General features: G+C 43.9%; 1 protein-coding gene and 1 non-coding gene across 3 annotated transcripts in view; both read right to left on the bottom strand.

The window, feature by feature from the left end:
- Window positions 1-1,003: 1,003 nt before the first annotated feature.
- The window catches only part of aralar1 (calcium-binding mitochondrial carrier protein aralar1), a 35,251-nt gene continuing 20,712 nt past the window's right edge, over window positions 1,004-15,542 (bottom strand). For both annotated transcript variants that reach the window (XM_089548407.1, XM_089548408.1), the window contains 9 exons: window positions 10,184-10,274; window positions 7,808-7,883; window positions 7,469-7,677; window positions 7,270-7,350; window positions 4,845-4,985; window positions 3,997-4,135; window positions 2,734-2,892; window positions 2,264-2,354; window positions 1,004-2,165 (listed from right to left, as the gene is read on the bottom strand). In XM_089548407.1, coding sequence (XP_089404533.1) covers window positions 2,006-2,165; window positions 2,264-2,354; window positions 2,734-2,892; window positions 3,997-4,135; window positions 4,845-4,985; window positions 7,270-7,350; window positions 7,469-7,677; window positions 7,808-7,883; window positions 10,184-10,274 — 1,147 coding nt within the window. In that variant the 3' untranslated portion in view covers window positions 1,004-2,005. The remainder of the gene's footprint in view (window positions 2,166-2,263; window positions 2,355-2,733; window positions 2,893-3,996; window positions 4,136-4,844; window positions 4,986-7,269; window positions 7,351-7,468; window positions 7,678-7,807; window positions 7,884-10,183; window positions 10,275-15,542) is intronic.
- On the bottom strand, window positions 12,940-13,013 carry TRNAT-GGU (transfer RNA threonine (anticodon GGU)). The gene has a single exon. It is a non-coding gene; the product is annotated as a tRNA-Thr (tRNA).

Raw genomic sequence — 15,542 nt, 5'->3', positions numbered from 1 at the left:
AAAAGCTGGCTTCTCCTGGCGGCTTTCAAGCCTGGTGGCGAAGGTTGGTTCAGCTACCCGAAAAGCTTTCTTTCCACACTGTATTCTGTATCTTGAAGTATCAATTTCTTCTCCAGCGGAATACTGCGGAATGTAAAATTTTCCGCCGCAGAAAGGGAACTTTTACACATGGTCAACTGTACATACTAATGCCTTGTGCGCAATTAAGAGTTTCTTATTATGCAGTATTCCAAAGAGGAAAACAGAACTTACCAATTGCAACAGTGCAGAGAGGCAGCATTTTGAGATGTGTACACGATAAGGTCTACATCCTTTAAGCTCACGAAGTTGCACGTCGACTTGAAGCCACAACACTGTGATTGACGAATGCATTTCTTTTTCATGCTTTTGGAGCAAGACCAATATTGCACTTTATTTTTTTGCTCGGCAGGGCTGCCATACGATCACATTAGACAACCTGTCGAGAGGAAGAGTAAAAAAAGGCATACCTACCCTGGGGCATGTTCTTTTCTAGCATACTAACCGCCCATCACATCGCATTCATGGGGTCACTTCCACAGGCTCCCACCAGTGGAGTGATGTCCACACATTTACATATTCCCTTTGCCGTTCTTCGCAGAGGGTAACAAGTGTTGCGGTTGTAGATGCTTCCCTTCATGAGAGGGGGTCGATAAACAAGCCGATGCCTCTCATTGGGAATGGGCAGATACAGAACTTGCAGAAATTTTGTTCCATTAGAAGCACTTGACGCATTAATGGTCAGTAGTCACGTTTTTACACACTACATTTTTATCAGAGTGTGTGCTCCAAGCATATAAATGCTGCGGCACTTTTTTTTTTTTTTCCCAGTAACTAAACTACACCATAACTGAACGAACCTGAGCTGGGAAAAAAAAAATTATTGAACTATAGGCATCGCGAGAGGTCCCATGTGCAGGGTCTCTGTCCCACATTTTATTCTTGGTGTAGCTAGAACAATGAAAGAACACAAGTAACACACTGGTGAAAGTATAACATTCAACTTTTAATGCTTCTGTACAGATGAAACTGCCATGCTACCACTGAGCTTGAAGAGGAAAGAAAATAAAATTATTAAAACAACTGTACACAATCTAGGTGAAAGTAAGAGTAGTTACACCTGCACCACAGTCAGGGGCAATGTGTTAAGAACTAGTGTGACTAGGACTGCTAAGGCAAAAAAGGACAGCCCGTATATTCATTGTATCCACATGGCAAAACCATCACGCAAAGTACTCAACTGGGGTGGCTTGGCAACCTGGTGGTACGAAACCCTGAAAACTCTTTACCCATGCTGCCATTTCCAAGAAAACTTGACTACAAAAAATTGTAAAAGAGCCTTCACAGCAGTAAAAACCACGCTTGGCCACCGGGCAGCCAGTGGCATGTTCGACATCAACCCACTAAAATTCAAAGTATGAAGGATCGAACAAACGGCGTGTGAACCAGTCAACAACTGCAACTGCAAAACACGGCTGCTCGTAAAACACGACGGAACGCTCCTAATTACACACAAATGTCACCGTCTTACTCGGAAGAATGAACACAACTTTACTACCACTTACAGATGACCTTGTGTAAAAGGTTAACTGCTAATGAACACAAAAAGGCATGCGGGTACCATGGTTGCATCAAAAGCCACCCCACATGCTAGAAAAAAAAGTGAAACATTCCTAGACTGACAGTTAAAACCTTCTCAGCACCACTTGTTCTCGTTCGCGTCCCTCTTTCTACACAGTCCAAACCTTGAAAAAACATTCGGTTCATAAGCGCATAGGGTGGTCAGGGAAAAAAGAGCGGTTCAAAAGACGCCTTTAGAACAATGGCGCACTGATAATACATGCTAAAAACCAGGGGGCATTTCGGAGAGTTCCTTGCCTATGCTACCGCCGTGTGACTGAGCAAGTTTTGTACGCAGCACACTAGGGCAGCGGGTCTGTGTACACGCGAGAAGCCAAAACTTCGTTCACTAAGAAAAATGTGCCCTCTAGGCGGACACATTGTATCGGGGCAGAACGAGTCCAAACTTGGTTTCCATCCCACTGAATGTGGCCAAGGCGATACGGTAGCCACCGATGTGGTCGGGGTTGGAAGACTTGATTTCCCCGGCCTGCACAGGCACCTTAACTTGTGACCCTGTGGGCCTCCTGTCGAGGCAAAAACATGCCAGGCATTTAGTTTCTTGCATTGAGTGACAGCCTGCTATCAGAAATTACAAATTTCATCACACAAGCTCTTGGCTTACCTCCCTCCAAAGTCAATGTAGAACAGCCTCTGGAGGATCTCATAAGTCAAAAGCGTGAAGCCAAACTGTGGGGCTGACCGGAACACACGAGCTGCGCGAGTGTGTAAGGCAGAAATATTATCAACGTGCCAGGAAGGAATATTAGGAACGTGCCAGTTAAGAGAACACTTTGCTGCCTTTACATTATGGCACTGACAGTCCGGATGGTTGCAAGAGTGCAAAGCTTTCTTTAAAATTTAAGCTAGAACACTTGTGACCATAAAGGGCAAAGGCCTAAGCAACTGCCAGGAACAGTCTATTATTGACGCTCAACACATACAGACAAAGTCACAACAGGCATTAATTGCAGATGTGGTACAAAGGGGGCACAGTTGAAAATGCTGCATACATCAGCTGACTATTCATGCTAAAATCAATGCATTGACAGGTCCACACAATCGACACATCTAAACACGGCACTGTTCACGTACCTGGTCCTCCCTTCCAGAAAGCCTGTCCACCTTCCTCTTTCCAAATCTTGCGGCAGGCATCCATGACACCAGAGTAGGTGGTCTGACCCTGCCGGGCAGCCACTTGCAGCCTTGTCTTGATGACATCCGCAGGAGTCACTAAATACGCGGCTGGCACACCTGCCAAGAGCCAACTAAATCGTCAGCACGGGCTGGGCACAACGCAAACACCGCCAGGCAGTGTTGCGTTCCACGAGATCTCTTAAAGTCTTGATGCTTGAATGAATGGGCCAGAAGCTGCGATTCTTAAAGCAGTCAAGCGGTGATACGAGTCTCATATCCTCACAGGGATACAAGAACTAGTGCTAACACTTGACTGAAGGCAGGGGTAGTAATAAAGCAACATTAACAGCTATAGACACCTGGCATGGCAATACTGCAAAGCATATTTAGCATTAAAGGAGTGTTGAGAACAGATTTAGAAGCCAGAACATTCATATAGTTGGATTTCTTTGCATACATGGATACCCTGCACAAAATATTAGCAGCAAACGTAGCTCGAAAAGCAAGATATTGCAGGCCATTCAGGTGGCATCGCACCATAGATATTCAAAGGCATGTTAGTGAGCTCCTATGATGCGCAGCGAAGAGTAATGAAATGACATGCTCCTGCCAGCTTATGTGGTCATGAGATACCAACAAAGCTATAGAGCTCTAAGTCAAACATGGCTGAGCCCAGGCTAGAACCAGCTGTGGCTGCTCAAGTACACCTTGACATCGTGGTGTCCTCTCATCTCTTGGCAATCTAAACTGCTTACAGTGAATCGCAACTTAATTAAGCATTCCCTGTGCTTGAGCAAACGATGAGACATGCATTACTCAATCATTAAAAAAAAAAGACTAAGCGCAAAAATTGCGCATGAGTACTCCTTAAACGACAGTAAGTTATTGTCAGCTGGAAGCACTTAAGGAAAATGTCTTGGTGGAGACCTTAAGGAAGCGCCACTTTAGCATCCATCAGTTCAGCCTTTCTGCATCTATTGAGTAATGACACCATTTTGACAGAAGACTTAGAGAATGACCAGTGAGAGGAAATTTGTTTAACACTGGCTCCATTGTGACCACTTAGCATTTCCATAGGGGGGGGGGGGGGGGGAGGCATGTCTTCCCATTTTATGATATCTCAGTTTTGATAAGTGCGCCTTATCGTTTCGAAAAAACTTGGGACATGCAATGGCCAAGATAGCAACAGCCCAGAGCCGAGGAACAGCCAAGTTGAAGCACCTGCAATCACAGCAGACAGGAGCAGAGAGCCGGGTCCATTGTGGCCCATCTCGTCTGCGAACTTTAATTTGCAGTGCGCATAGGTTGGGAAATATATGGCCGAAAATGGGATGTCTCGCAGGAAGCACGCTCGGGAGCCCTGTAATGAAAAAAAAAAAGGGTGATGTCAGCGTGAGTTTCATTTTCTGATGAATACAACTGTTGAATCTACAAAAAGCTTCTCACACGCATACTTCAGGAAGAGACCACCAATGCCTCGCCTTACTCAGTACTTTGGTGTTTTATGCTTTCTTGTTCTCAGTATTTCTGGCTTTAAAAATGAATGCAAAAATCTGTAACCCTGTTCACAAGTGCCGCTACGTATCCTCTGTTTTCCTATGTCACTGTCATTTAATCCTCGAAAATTTTTTTAATAACCCTGATGACAGGCATTGCCAAGTCAAAAAGCCCTGGGCATGCATGCAATGCAAACACAGGAGAGAGAGAGACTGCCTGTGGTTTGACTGTCCGCAGAATTCTGATTCATTACAGCTATAAACTTCATTATGTTTGTGCATACAACTAGCTGATACGTCATGCTGCAGCGGCATCGACTTAAGCTAGGTAATAAAAAGGATAATGGTCGAAACGAATTGGTATTCATCAAAAGGCTCCACATTGTGATTCATACCACTGACAACGCATTTGTTATGTAAAGACTGACTCAAAGTTTTGATGACTCCATTCCTTTCATAGTACTCCAGTTTACGAAGCACAACCAAACGATACAGACAGGAACCTATAGTTCATATCTTCCTGTCTGCAGGAACATATGGAACAGAAACATGATAGAACATATGGGAGCGTGCCTTGTACAGTCCTCTAATTCCCAGGTCCTTGATGACTGTCCACGCCCTGACTTTAGCTGTGGATGCAATCTCTCCAGCAACCTGAAGACGGATCTTGACAATTTCCAGTGGGTTGGTGAACATCACTTGTGAGGCACCAGCCTGAAGTGAAAAACACACAGGAAACATTTCAGGACAGAAACACAACCTGGCCCAAAATGTACAGGTGGCACAATTTATAGCAGAAGCAGCAGAGTTACTTTCTCAAGAATAAACAAAAGCCAAGCAGATTAAAAAAAAACAAACATTAAAGGGACACTGAGGCGAGCACTATTAATATTTTTTTTATAGTAAAATCCGATAGTTCGGCATGACATGGCTTTGTTGCCACTTGGCCGGCAGCGAAAGATGCATTTATTTCTAAGAAATTTGGATTCGAAGTTGAAAAAGTTTTTCCCGCCGCTCTGATTCAAACTTGGGATTCTCCTATGACGACACAGGACTAAGTGACGTGAAGCATGACGTGCGCATGACGTACCGCAGACTCCGTTATTTCTGGCAGCCAGCAGTGCGGCCTAGCAGCAGCCGAAAAGGAAGCTACCGCCGGCCGCACGTTGAAGGCATCTATCGGCTATTGCGGCCGTCGCTACAGTCGCTTCGATTACGTTTGCACTGGCATTTTGCCAGCGTTACGATGGATCTCGTTCTCGAAGTCGTCAACGAAGTTCTCGCAAATAGACACCTTTAGCATACCGTGTACTTTGTTACCGCTAGCGGAATACCGGGAGCCCACCTACCGCCGGAAAACAGGCGCTGATTGGTCCCGATGCTTCAGGAGCGCGCGTAGCTGCCGGGCACGTGGCGCCATCTGGCAACGTCAAGAACATTTGCGCATGCATTGGCTGCGCCTCAGGGATTTTTGGCTCTCGGGTCCTAGAGTTGCTAGCACCATTGGTTCTAGCAACACTGCTTTGTCCTATGACGTCATCACGCTTGTACTTGCGAGTTTGGCCTGTGGCGGCGATACCTGTATTTTGGTTCTTGCTCTTTTCTACGTTACAAGAGCTTTGTTGTCAGTATGAGTGGTGTTTTTGTAATCAGGAGCTGGTATTCTGTCGATACAAGCCAAATTCAATTTCTCCTCAGTGTCCCTTTAATGTGTAGCCTTGTCATTTTTTATGGTTATGAAGTGAGGCAACAGTTCATAATACAAGAATCTGTCACAGCGCAAACAAAACGAGGACGAGAGAGAACAATCATAACAGGACGAGCGCTGCACTTCCAAACAGTTGCTGAACTTGCAACACTGTGCAGAACTGAAGCACAATGCTGCATCACCATGTGAGGCAGATGCTTCCAGAAGCTTCATCAACCATACAAGCAAAATTTAATATGCATGGTGACTGCCATTATCCAGTTACTTTCTCATGCCTCTCAGCTGCGCAAGTCCCTTGCAATCACAAAATGGTTCAGGAAAAACTGAATTTTACAAGGCGTCAGATTTCTCGTATTAGGAACAAGACGTCCCTTTCGTGGGTGCTTCACTTCATTGGTTAGTGACCCAGAAGCAAAACAGCAGCAATGAGAAAGCCCACCACCTCCGAGTCCCAAGAGGGCTCAGCAAGCACGCTGTTTATATTAGCCACAAAAGAGGTGTTTCATGTAAATCTGGCACCCCCTACAGTACCCCAGAGATTGAAGCAAGACACATAATTTTTCAAGTCATAAAGTGAAGTTGAGATGGCTGCCAGTATGCGTAACAGAGAATGCCACACCATCGCCTCGCCTGTTTGCAGCTGTCACTCCTTCCTCAACCGCAGCGTTGGCAGTCCTACAGTACATGATGTGGCTGTCACCAAGCCCATGATGTCCACAAAAACAACAAAATCAAAAACATGACTGCAAACATTCAGATCAAATGGCCCGGTAAAGCACCTGTCGAACCAAGCGGTGGGGCACCAGCTTCTAGATTTTTAACTTTGCACAGGACTGGCAGATCAGCCATGAAACACTCTAGGCAGACTTTCCATCTAAGTTTAGCCTTGCTGTTCACCGTTTATAATCTGTCAGTCTGACCATGCATGATTTTTTTCACTTTCTTTTTTGGTTCTTGAAATGGTGTAGCTGAAAGGCTGAGGATCTGGCACAAGAGACCCAGGAAGGGCAAAGGTTAAGAAGGACTGAGGAAGAAAGAGAAGACTCAGAGAGTGCTCCAGAAGTGGCCGAATGCATATCATGTTAGAGAATAGTGGCAAATGAAAACTGCACTACCAATTCAATTTTGTGGAGACAATCCAGAGACCATTTGATAGCACCCTGTACACCAACTACCACTGCCTTGCAGCTTTGTCAATGCCTCATTTTATGTTCGAGTGATGCTTGCATTTGTTCTCCTTCCTATCTTTTCCCCAACATTTGAAGAGCAAGACAGAAGTGCAGCACATACGCATCCTCCGGCCATAATCTCTGCCCACGCTGGAATTTCTCCTTTCCCACTCGTCAACTTGTCCCGGACCAGGTCGTTGACCTGCAAGAAGGTCACAACAGTCAGACACCTCAAAAGAACGGCCACAACTGCAAGCACTGCAGTTCAGTTCTGTTAGCCAAGGCGGAATGAAAAGCCTCTACGATATGGAACCACTTACCGTGAGCTTGATGGCCTTCTCTGGACAGACGCCCACCAGTTGAGGTAGGAGCCCTCGGTAGAGGCCAAAGAGGCCTTCGTGTCGGATGACCTTGCTGGCACAGTCCCAGCTGTTGCGGTACATCAGCTCCCCAATGTAGGAGCCCGTCCGCTGGTTCTGCATACGTGTCTTCACCAGGTCTATAGGGTACACGACCGTGGCTCCAGCCGCTGTAATTTGACAGCGGCGGCATTTTGTATGTATAAACCCAAGGCATAACTAGCACCATGCATGCAGCGAAAAGAAAACTCAACCGAGTGCATTCGTAAAGTTCATGGTGATTGGATGCATGGCACTTACCACCAGCGATTGAACCAAGCGTGAACCGGTAGACGCTTTCTAGAACCTGGACTCCAACGCCCCTCTCATCGGGGCTCTGAAAGCAGACATGCATAGCCAGTTACCATGAGATGTCTGTGCACTGATTGGTGCAACGTACTCCAACCACATATAACACTACATAAGACTACACAGGTGAAGCTTGTGGGGACTCGACCCGCTCCGACCCCTTTGGTTTTCTTCTCCACAATACGTCATTCTTTCTAGTTGCCTAACTAACAAGAAAGGGTCCCGCTCGCGCAGCAACACGACTGCCACGGTTCGTGATTGTTGCGCACGTGGAAGAGAGGATGCTCTATATTCTGCTTGAGAACTGGTGTGCAATGAGGCCTCATGGGAAACGTCTTCCTTCAAGCGCGCCCCATCCAGCCTCGGAGCTTTTCCCCTGCTCTAGAAGGGGCGAACATTTCGCTCTCAACCTTACTGGTAAGTCGGACGACCTCAACTCCTTAGCGCATTTTGTTGCTAGCTGGCGTTATTGTTGTTGCAGTGATAAATGCCTTGTTAGCGCCAGCACGTGTCGTCATTCCTTTGTTCCCCCCTCAGAGGAAAGCCCACCACAGTCGGCGTGCGCCCAGTAGTGCCTGTGTCAGCCACGGTTAACCCATTAGCGCCCAGCGTACTTTTAAAAGTACAGTTAAATTTTTTATGATTTCAAGACGAAAGATTGAATTTTTCTTTTCAAGTAGGTAATGCTTCTGTCACCAGGGGATCGGCCAACGCCCCTAAGCTTAGAAGGCGCGTTTTCTCTTCTCAGTATGCCTTCTTTCCATAGTGAAACTTCACGATGTTTGTTTGCCATGAACTCCACCGGTAGTCGCTGCCTTATAATTTTCTTGTGGCCATGATGATGTACATATTACGCTAGTTTCAAGTATAGAGCAGCACGAAAAACGAAAGTAAACAGTGGATGCTTTGAATGTCCCACACCTTTGGCTTTTTTTGCTCTATGATGAATTATATGCGGCTGTACTTTCTATAGTACACTGGGTCTTCCTGTGTGCACAACGGCGCCTGTTTACTCCAGGTCATAGGTCTTATGGGTCCTTGCAGTTCGTGAGAAAAAAGCACTTTTTCTGCTCAGCGAAACCTCAGAGACTGCTGTGCTTGTCGCCAGCTATCCTCAATATGGCGGTGGTGTGATTTTAATTCGTTCTAATAAAATGTTTGTTATAAGAACTATATGTTCGGTAGAACAGACGGTTACTGTTATGCATTTCACACCTGCTGTGGAAAGTCCTTGAGTTCGGAAAAAAAAACTTTTGCAACCAGGCGTTGTCCTGTCGTTGGCTGAAGCGATTTCAATGCTTTGTGACCATTTCATCTTTTTTGGCAACTTTCTTTTACCAGTCAAGACATTCTTATAACGCTCCGCCGGAAGGAATTTCGAGCTACACGAACCATTTGCCAAAACGGGTTTAGGAAGTGTGCACTCGGCCCAAAGAAAACAACGGAATAGAAGCAGCCAGGAAAAATTGGTTCTTGCTTCAACAGTGTAGGTTACAAGCTTTTATTGAAGACTAATGACAATAGTGTAGTCAATATGGCCTGCAACTATAACAGCTTTCAGCCTACATGTTTTGTAAAGCGGTGGTTGCCTAGAGAGCATGAAAAACAGGAATTCTGTGAGCCAAAACTTCCTTCCTAATACAACAGTGGTATGGCAGATGTCGACCTTTTGGATCAAGCCATCAACTGCTACTACATTGGCATCAGGGACAAAAAGTGGGAGAGGCTGTTGACACGAAAGCTCCACTTGCAATTGTGAACGCCTGAGCAATCAACCAAATAGCTAGGGACGAGCATGCTGAGGATTTTTGCTTTGGCAAGAATATTACTCGTCATTACCTACGCCGTGACATGCAGCAACCAAAGGTTCTCAGACAGTCTGGCTCAACCGTGTATGATGCTTCTCAGAAAAGGAGAAAGCTTCCTGTGCAAATTAGGATATCTATGGTGCCAGTAGAGTCAGAAAAGATTCATGAGGACCTCTAAGAAGTATTATATCACCCTTTGTAAAAATCACGGACATTAAAGAAATTTACGCCACCAAGTAGGAGTGGAGCGCAGTAGCCACTTGTGCTATGGGGAAGACCCAGCGTACTATAAAAAGTACGCCTGTGTAACTTCGGAATGAATGAAGCAATCGTAACGAAATTTAAGTAATCTGTTTTCCTTTATAAGAGAGCATTATGTGCTAAAAATGAAGAAAATCCCTCACTTAGATTTTTCTTGGGCCTTAATGGGTTAAGCGGGAGAGAACGTATTTACCCCCCACAAGCTTCAGCTAGAAACAGTGCATTTCCTAAGTCAATGGTAAAAAATAGCCACACGCACCCTAACTGCCTTCACTTCAGCAATGGGCCTCGAAAGAAACCTGGTCGGCCTGTAGGGGGCTATTCTCTCCAAGTCTTCGTACGTTACACGCCTGAAACCATGCAAAAAAGAAAGGCAGGAAAAGTGTGTTTATGCTGCCTGGTGGGTGAAAACCAGATGACAGCATAGTACAGTGAGACAGCAATTTTAATAAAAGCCAAGATCCACTCTGGTAATGAGCAAGGGCTATGTTGCTATGTTGCTTCCAAATGGCTTAAAGCAGGCAGTAATGTGTGCACACAGTCTTACAACATGCAGATATGTAGTATTCACTGCAAGCGTTCGAGTGCTGGACAGAATGAGTGGCATAAAATGGACAATGTGTCTGCACACCTTTACATCTAATGTCCACTAGGGGCAAGATAAGATATGCTACACTGTGGCAGGAAATGCAGCACCAGAGTCTTAAGGATACATGACAAGTGAACATAATTCGCTACATTAATGGATGTTCTCTTATTTCCTAAAAATTAAATTCTGAGTAATGCTTACAATAAGTTCACTAACAGGCTGGTGAAAGCAGCAAAAACAATTTACAATAACTGCATTAGGCAGTAGGGCAGTGAAACCTTGTCTGAAGAGAAAGCTCACAATAAGGTTCCAGAAGCTGCATTGGTAAGCCAGGGGCAGATTTATAAGTGACTTTTTGGAGGGAGTGGTTGGGAGGGAGGAATTGTCACATTTACACAACACATTTAAAAAAAAAAGTTTTTTCATGGCTTCAAAACCTTTTGCTGGAAGGCAGGGGGGGGGGGGGGGGGGGGATGTGCCTTTTTAAATTTAACCCTGTGGTTAGCACACTATGCCTTAAACTTTTTAACTTTGTTTTACTGCAAGATTGCTAAAGCAATTGCTTCTAAGCTACTATCGCTAAAGTGATCTTCAGTTACCACGCACATACACCATCGGTTTACTAACAACTGGTTTGGTTTATGGGGTTTAACGTCCCAAAGCGACTAAGGCTATGAAAGACGCCGTAGTGAAGGGCTCCGGAAATTTGGACCACCTGGGGTTCTTTAACGTGCACTGACATCGCACAGCACACGGGCCTCGAATTTCTCCTCCAAAGAAATTCAGCCGCCGCGGCCGGGATCGAACCCGCTTCTTTCGGGCCAGCAGCCGAGCACCACAGCCACTGAGCCACCGCGGCGGCATTACTAACAACTGTTTTAGTACCAATTACTAACAATGGTTGCATAACAGTTGCACTTTACACCTCAAATCATGACTTTTCACATCTTTAATTTCGCAGAGGTTACAGTGAAGCAAACAGGTGCATGGCCCCACGAAACAACAGGTGTGTAAAATGCAATACTTTGACAGTATCTTATAGTTATATAAAGCGAAATTTTATAAACAACATTTTAGAGCTTATAGTGAATGTCAAAGGGCAAATCAAGTATTTTCACTAAAAGTATCCAAGCATGCTCACTTGACAACATTAGTACAATAAATTTTAAATACTGTAGCCTTAATTTAACTGACTTATTGAGTAAAAAAAAGCTGCATGGTCAAGTAGGCTACAGCTAGTTCTGGGTCAAGCTCTTAGTCAGAAACCTATGTGCCGATTCTATTAGGCCTGTAAATGAGAGGTGATGCCTGCAGACAGAAGCTTACTGCCCAAAGTGAGCTTATTCTTTGCTTTATTCACTGGTACGTCCAGTGGCACTGCAACACCATCCACAATGTAACATTGTTTTCTCGCATGCTTTTGAAAAGCTCAGACTACATTGTCCACTTGATACGACCCATTCAATCAGAATGCGAGATAATCCCAAAGACGGTAAATGTCATGTTACAACACTGTGAACGCGCTCTGTTCACTGCTGTTATCTTGTAACCAACTCATGCAGGACAACCATCACTTGGATAGCAGGTGTGGGTAGCACAAAAAGAACTTTGAGGCTTCATTTATTGCCGCCTGAATGATAAAAGTACTGGACTAGGCTTGCATCCAGAAAGTGACTAGTGGCAGTCCAACAGCATGCAGCAGCATGTTCTTGAACAATTTTTAAAACTGTTTTCCGCAGTTCTGTAACAGCAGTTTGAGACTAAGAAATTTTTTGCTACAATAAATAAATACATCTGAAAACACTAGAGTCAGTTATGCTATGGTGGCAAAAAACAAAGTCCTTAATAGAAAAGAACATTTTCCCGTTCGAAAATATTAAGGGGGGATGGTATATCGTCAGGTGTGGGTAAGGATTTTTTTTATAAGCTCAGATTTGGTAGTGACAAGAAAACTTGAAAGTTGCCTGGATCTTTGATCTGTAAGTTTCTGTAAAGACCACCAAGTTATACTAAAATATACTGCGCCAATTTGAAGTTAAAGAAAAAACAATATCTGCGCTGTGGAGCTTTGAGAAAGGTACATTTATGATATAAATTCTGCATTAAATCACGAAAATTTGCATAAATATTCTTAAATACTTCAAAAACATTAAAAATTCAAAAACATCTTTGAATTTTGACATTCAGTTTATCGTACCTTCTTCAGAGATATAAATATTTATTTGAAAAAAAAAAAGAACCTTTATTTGTACCATGATTTTTTTAGTTCAGTAAATGGTGGTCAAATGTTTAGGGGAATCCCCCAAGGTGGAGTAGATTTGTAATAAGGGAGTAATTACTCATTGGCATCCACCCGAGCGCAGCCATATGGCTACAAAGGAAAGCTATGCAGCTTTCTCAGAAACTTCGTAGTTAAATAAAAATTCGTCCTGGTCCGGGGTTCGAACCCAGGACCACTGCTTCACCGGAGCAGTCGCTCTACCAATTGAGCTAACCAGGACAGCAAGCTTATGGTAGGGCGAGAGCGAATTGATCAATAACTCGAAGTGGGAACTGTGTTGGTCAAATGTTTAGGGGAATCCCCCAAGGTGGAGTAGATTTGTAATAAGGGAGTAATCACTCATTGGCATCCACCCGAGCGCAGCCATACGGCTACAAAGGAAAGCTATCTCAGAAACTTCGTAGTTAAAGAAAAATTCGTCCTGGTCCGGGGTTCGAACCCAGGACCACCGCTTCACCGGAGCAGTCGCTCTACCAATTGAGCTAACCAGGACGGCAAGCTTATGGTAGGGCGACAGCGAATTGATCAATAACTCGAAGTGGGAACTGTGTTGGTCAAATGTTTAGGGGAATCCCCCAAGGTGGAGTAGATTTGTAATAAGGGAGTAATTACTCATTGGCATCCACCCGAGCGCAGCCATACGGCTACAAAGGACCAACACAGTTCCCACTTCGAGTTATTGATCAATTCGCTTTCGCCCTACCATAAGCTTGCCGTCCTGGTTAGCTCAATTGGTAGAGCGACTGCTCCGGTAAAGCGGTGGTCCTGGGTTCGAACCCCGGACAAGGACGAATTTTTCTTTAACTACGAAGTTTCCGAGAAAGCTGTATAGCTTTCCTTTGTAGCCGTATGGCTGTGCTCGGGTGGATGCCAATGGGTAATTACTCCCTTATTTCAGTAAATGGTAAAGGTGTACACTTAGAAGTCCCGATAGTTTCCTCTGATTTTTTCTAAAGGTTGGTGAGAAAATGTTACTTAAATGCACAAAATGTTGAGTTATCAAAAATTGTCGTTTTAACTTTGGTGGCGTAGCACCAATCTTAAAATTTGCTTGGTGGCTAGCCTTCACAGACATTTGTTTGAAGTAGTTTATAAAGCCAGTCCTAATGCATTCCTTCGTCTTCTATCTGTCCCTCCATTCGGCAGGGCCATGAAAGTATGCCTCTTGCTATCAGGTTTCTGTCCATGTGATCCAGCATGCTTTGCAATGTTTTGTTTGCAAAACTCTAATTTTTCGCACGACTAGCAAAACAACTGACGGCGCTTCAGCACCAAAATACAGCACCAGAGCACAAAAAAAAAAAAAATGAACTGCTCAAAAGTCAAATCTTTTTTTTCTAGTAAGCTGTGTCTAGTTTATAAAAGGAAGACACACTTTAGGAGATCGTTTCTTTATTTTGAAACAAAACAAGCCTCGCAAACGCATCCTGCCTTAAGTTATGCTTCATTTAAACAGTGAATAGGTGTGGTTGGAACCGTTCTAAAACATCCTCCAGTGCAGCATGCTATTTGGGGGGCACATTCTTTAGGATTCCCGATATTTTTGAAGGGCAAAATAATAAAAAAAGCCTTTTTTTGTTTCAACTCTGCCTACCATCCCCCCTTAAACCAATGCACCAAGATCAGAAATATGATATTTCCATGTATGCTTGTAATAACACTGCATTACAAGCGGGAGTTTCTACAGAAATCAAAGGCTCCTGAAAAATAAGAACTTGCTGCTGTTTCGCTTTATGATGCAGTCATTTCACAATTTATTATTCAAGTAGATATTATCCACTGTTTCATCATGTTCTGTTGCAGGCATAACAGCCTGATTACAGGTATGTTTCACATGATAACGAGGAATAAATCATTTTAATAAGATAAGTGCTTTACCTTAATCATTTTCTTCATCACCACCGAGGCTTAAGCCGGACTTCTTGCCACATGTATCAAACTTGAAGCAAGCACCGCAGTACAGTACACAGTTTCCAGCATTCCCGACACTTCTGCCCCTTCTACCCAAGCAGGTTAGGAGGTTTTGTTTGCCCACATGTACCTGCTATTTGTACACACGATTTATGGCACACCTTTGTGACATGCACTATCTTTTTGAGTCACTAACCCTTGACACTGAATTTTTGTTCAGCATTATAAAAACCTCTAAACATTACGGCGCAGCAAAATTTTTGGTGAAATTAAAATTACTCACATGTACAACTACAAAACAACTTTGATGGCATCGCTAATTTGTTTGCTAAATTTAGGATCACAAATTTTACCAGCACAGTAAAATTTTTCACGCAGGCCAGATTATTTATGTGCATAATCAGAATGTAATCTGTAGGGTCTTGCCAGATCATTCATTTCATTCTATCGTAACTAGCAGTAATGTTAAAAACGACAACATCTGGAAACGCATCCTGAACTTCCCGATATGCACCCTTAAGTGGCTTGGCGAAGATCGGCAATGCTTTCAACATAAAGAGAAACAGAAAACAGGCTGTTAGCCATTTTTCTTTTCGCCACAAAGTTCTTTCTGTGCACTCACCTCAGTGTACACAATGTAAAGTAGAAACAATGTTGCGAATTATAGTATGGTACTTGAATTATGACTGGCTAACATTGGTAGCACACATCTGTCTTGTATAAAGAGTAGGTCTCATAGCCACAACATCTGGCAAAAAGCCACTGATATATTGTTAAAAATTGTAGCTTTCTGTTTCCGTAGCTCTTGAGTACATAATGGGCTAGCATAGCATTTTA

Source organism: Amblyomma mixtum, chromosome 6 (genome assembly GCF_055824585.1).
Source record: "Amblyomma mixtum isolate Tamu chromosome 6, ASM5582458v1, whole genome shotgun sequence".
Taxonomy (NCBI): Eukaryota; Metazoa; Arthropoda; class Arachnida; order Ixodida; family Ixodidae; genus Amblyomma; species Amblyomma mixtum.
The sequence above is the reverse complement of the archived record's forward strand: the minus strand, read 5'-3'. Positions and strand labels throughout refer to the sequence as shown.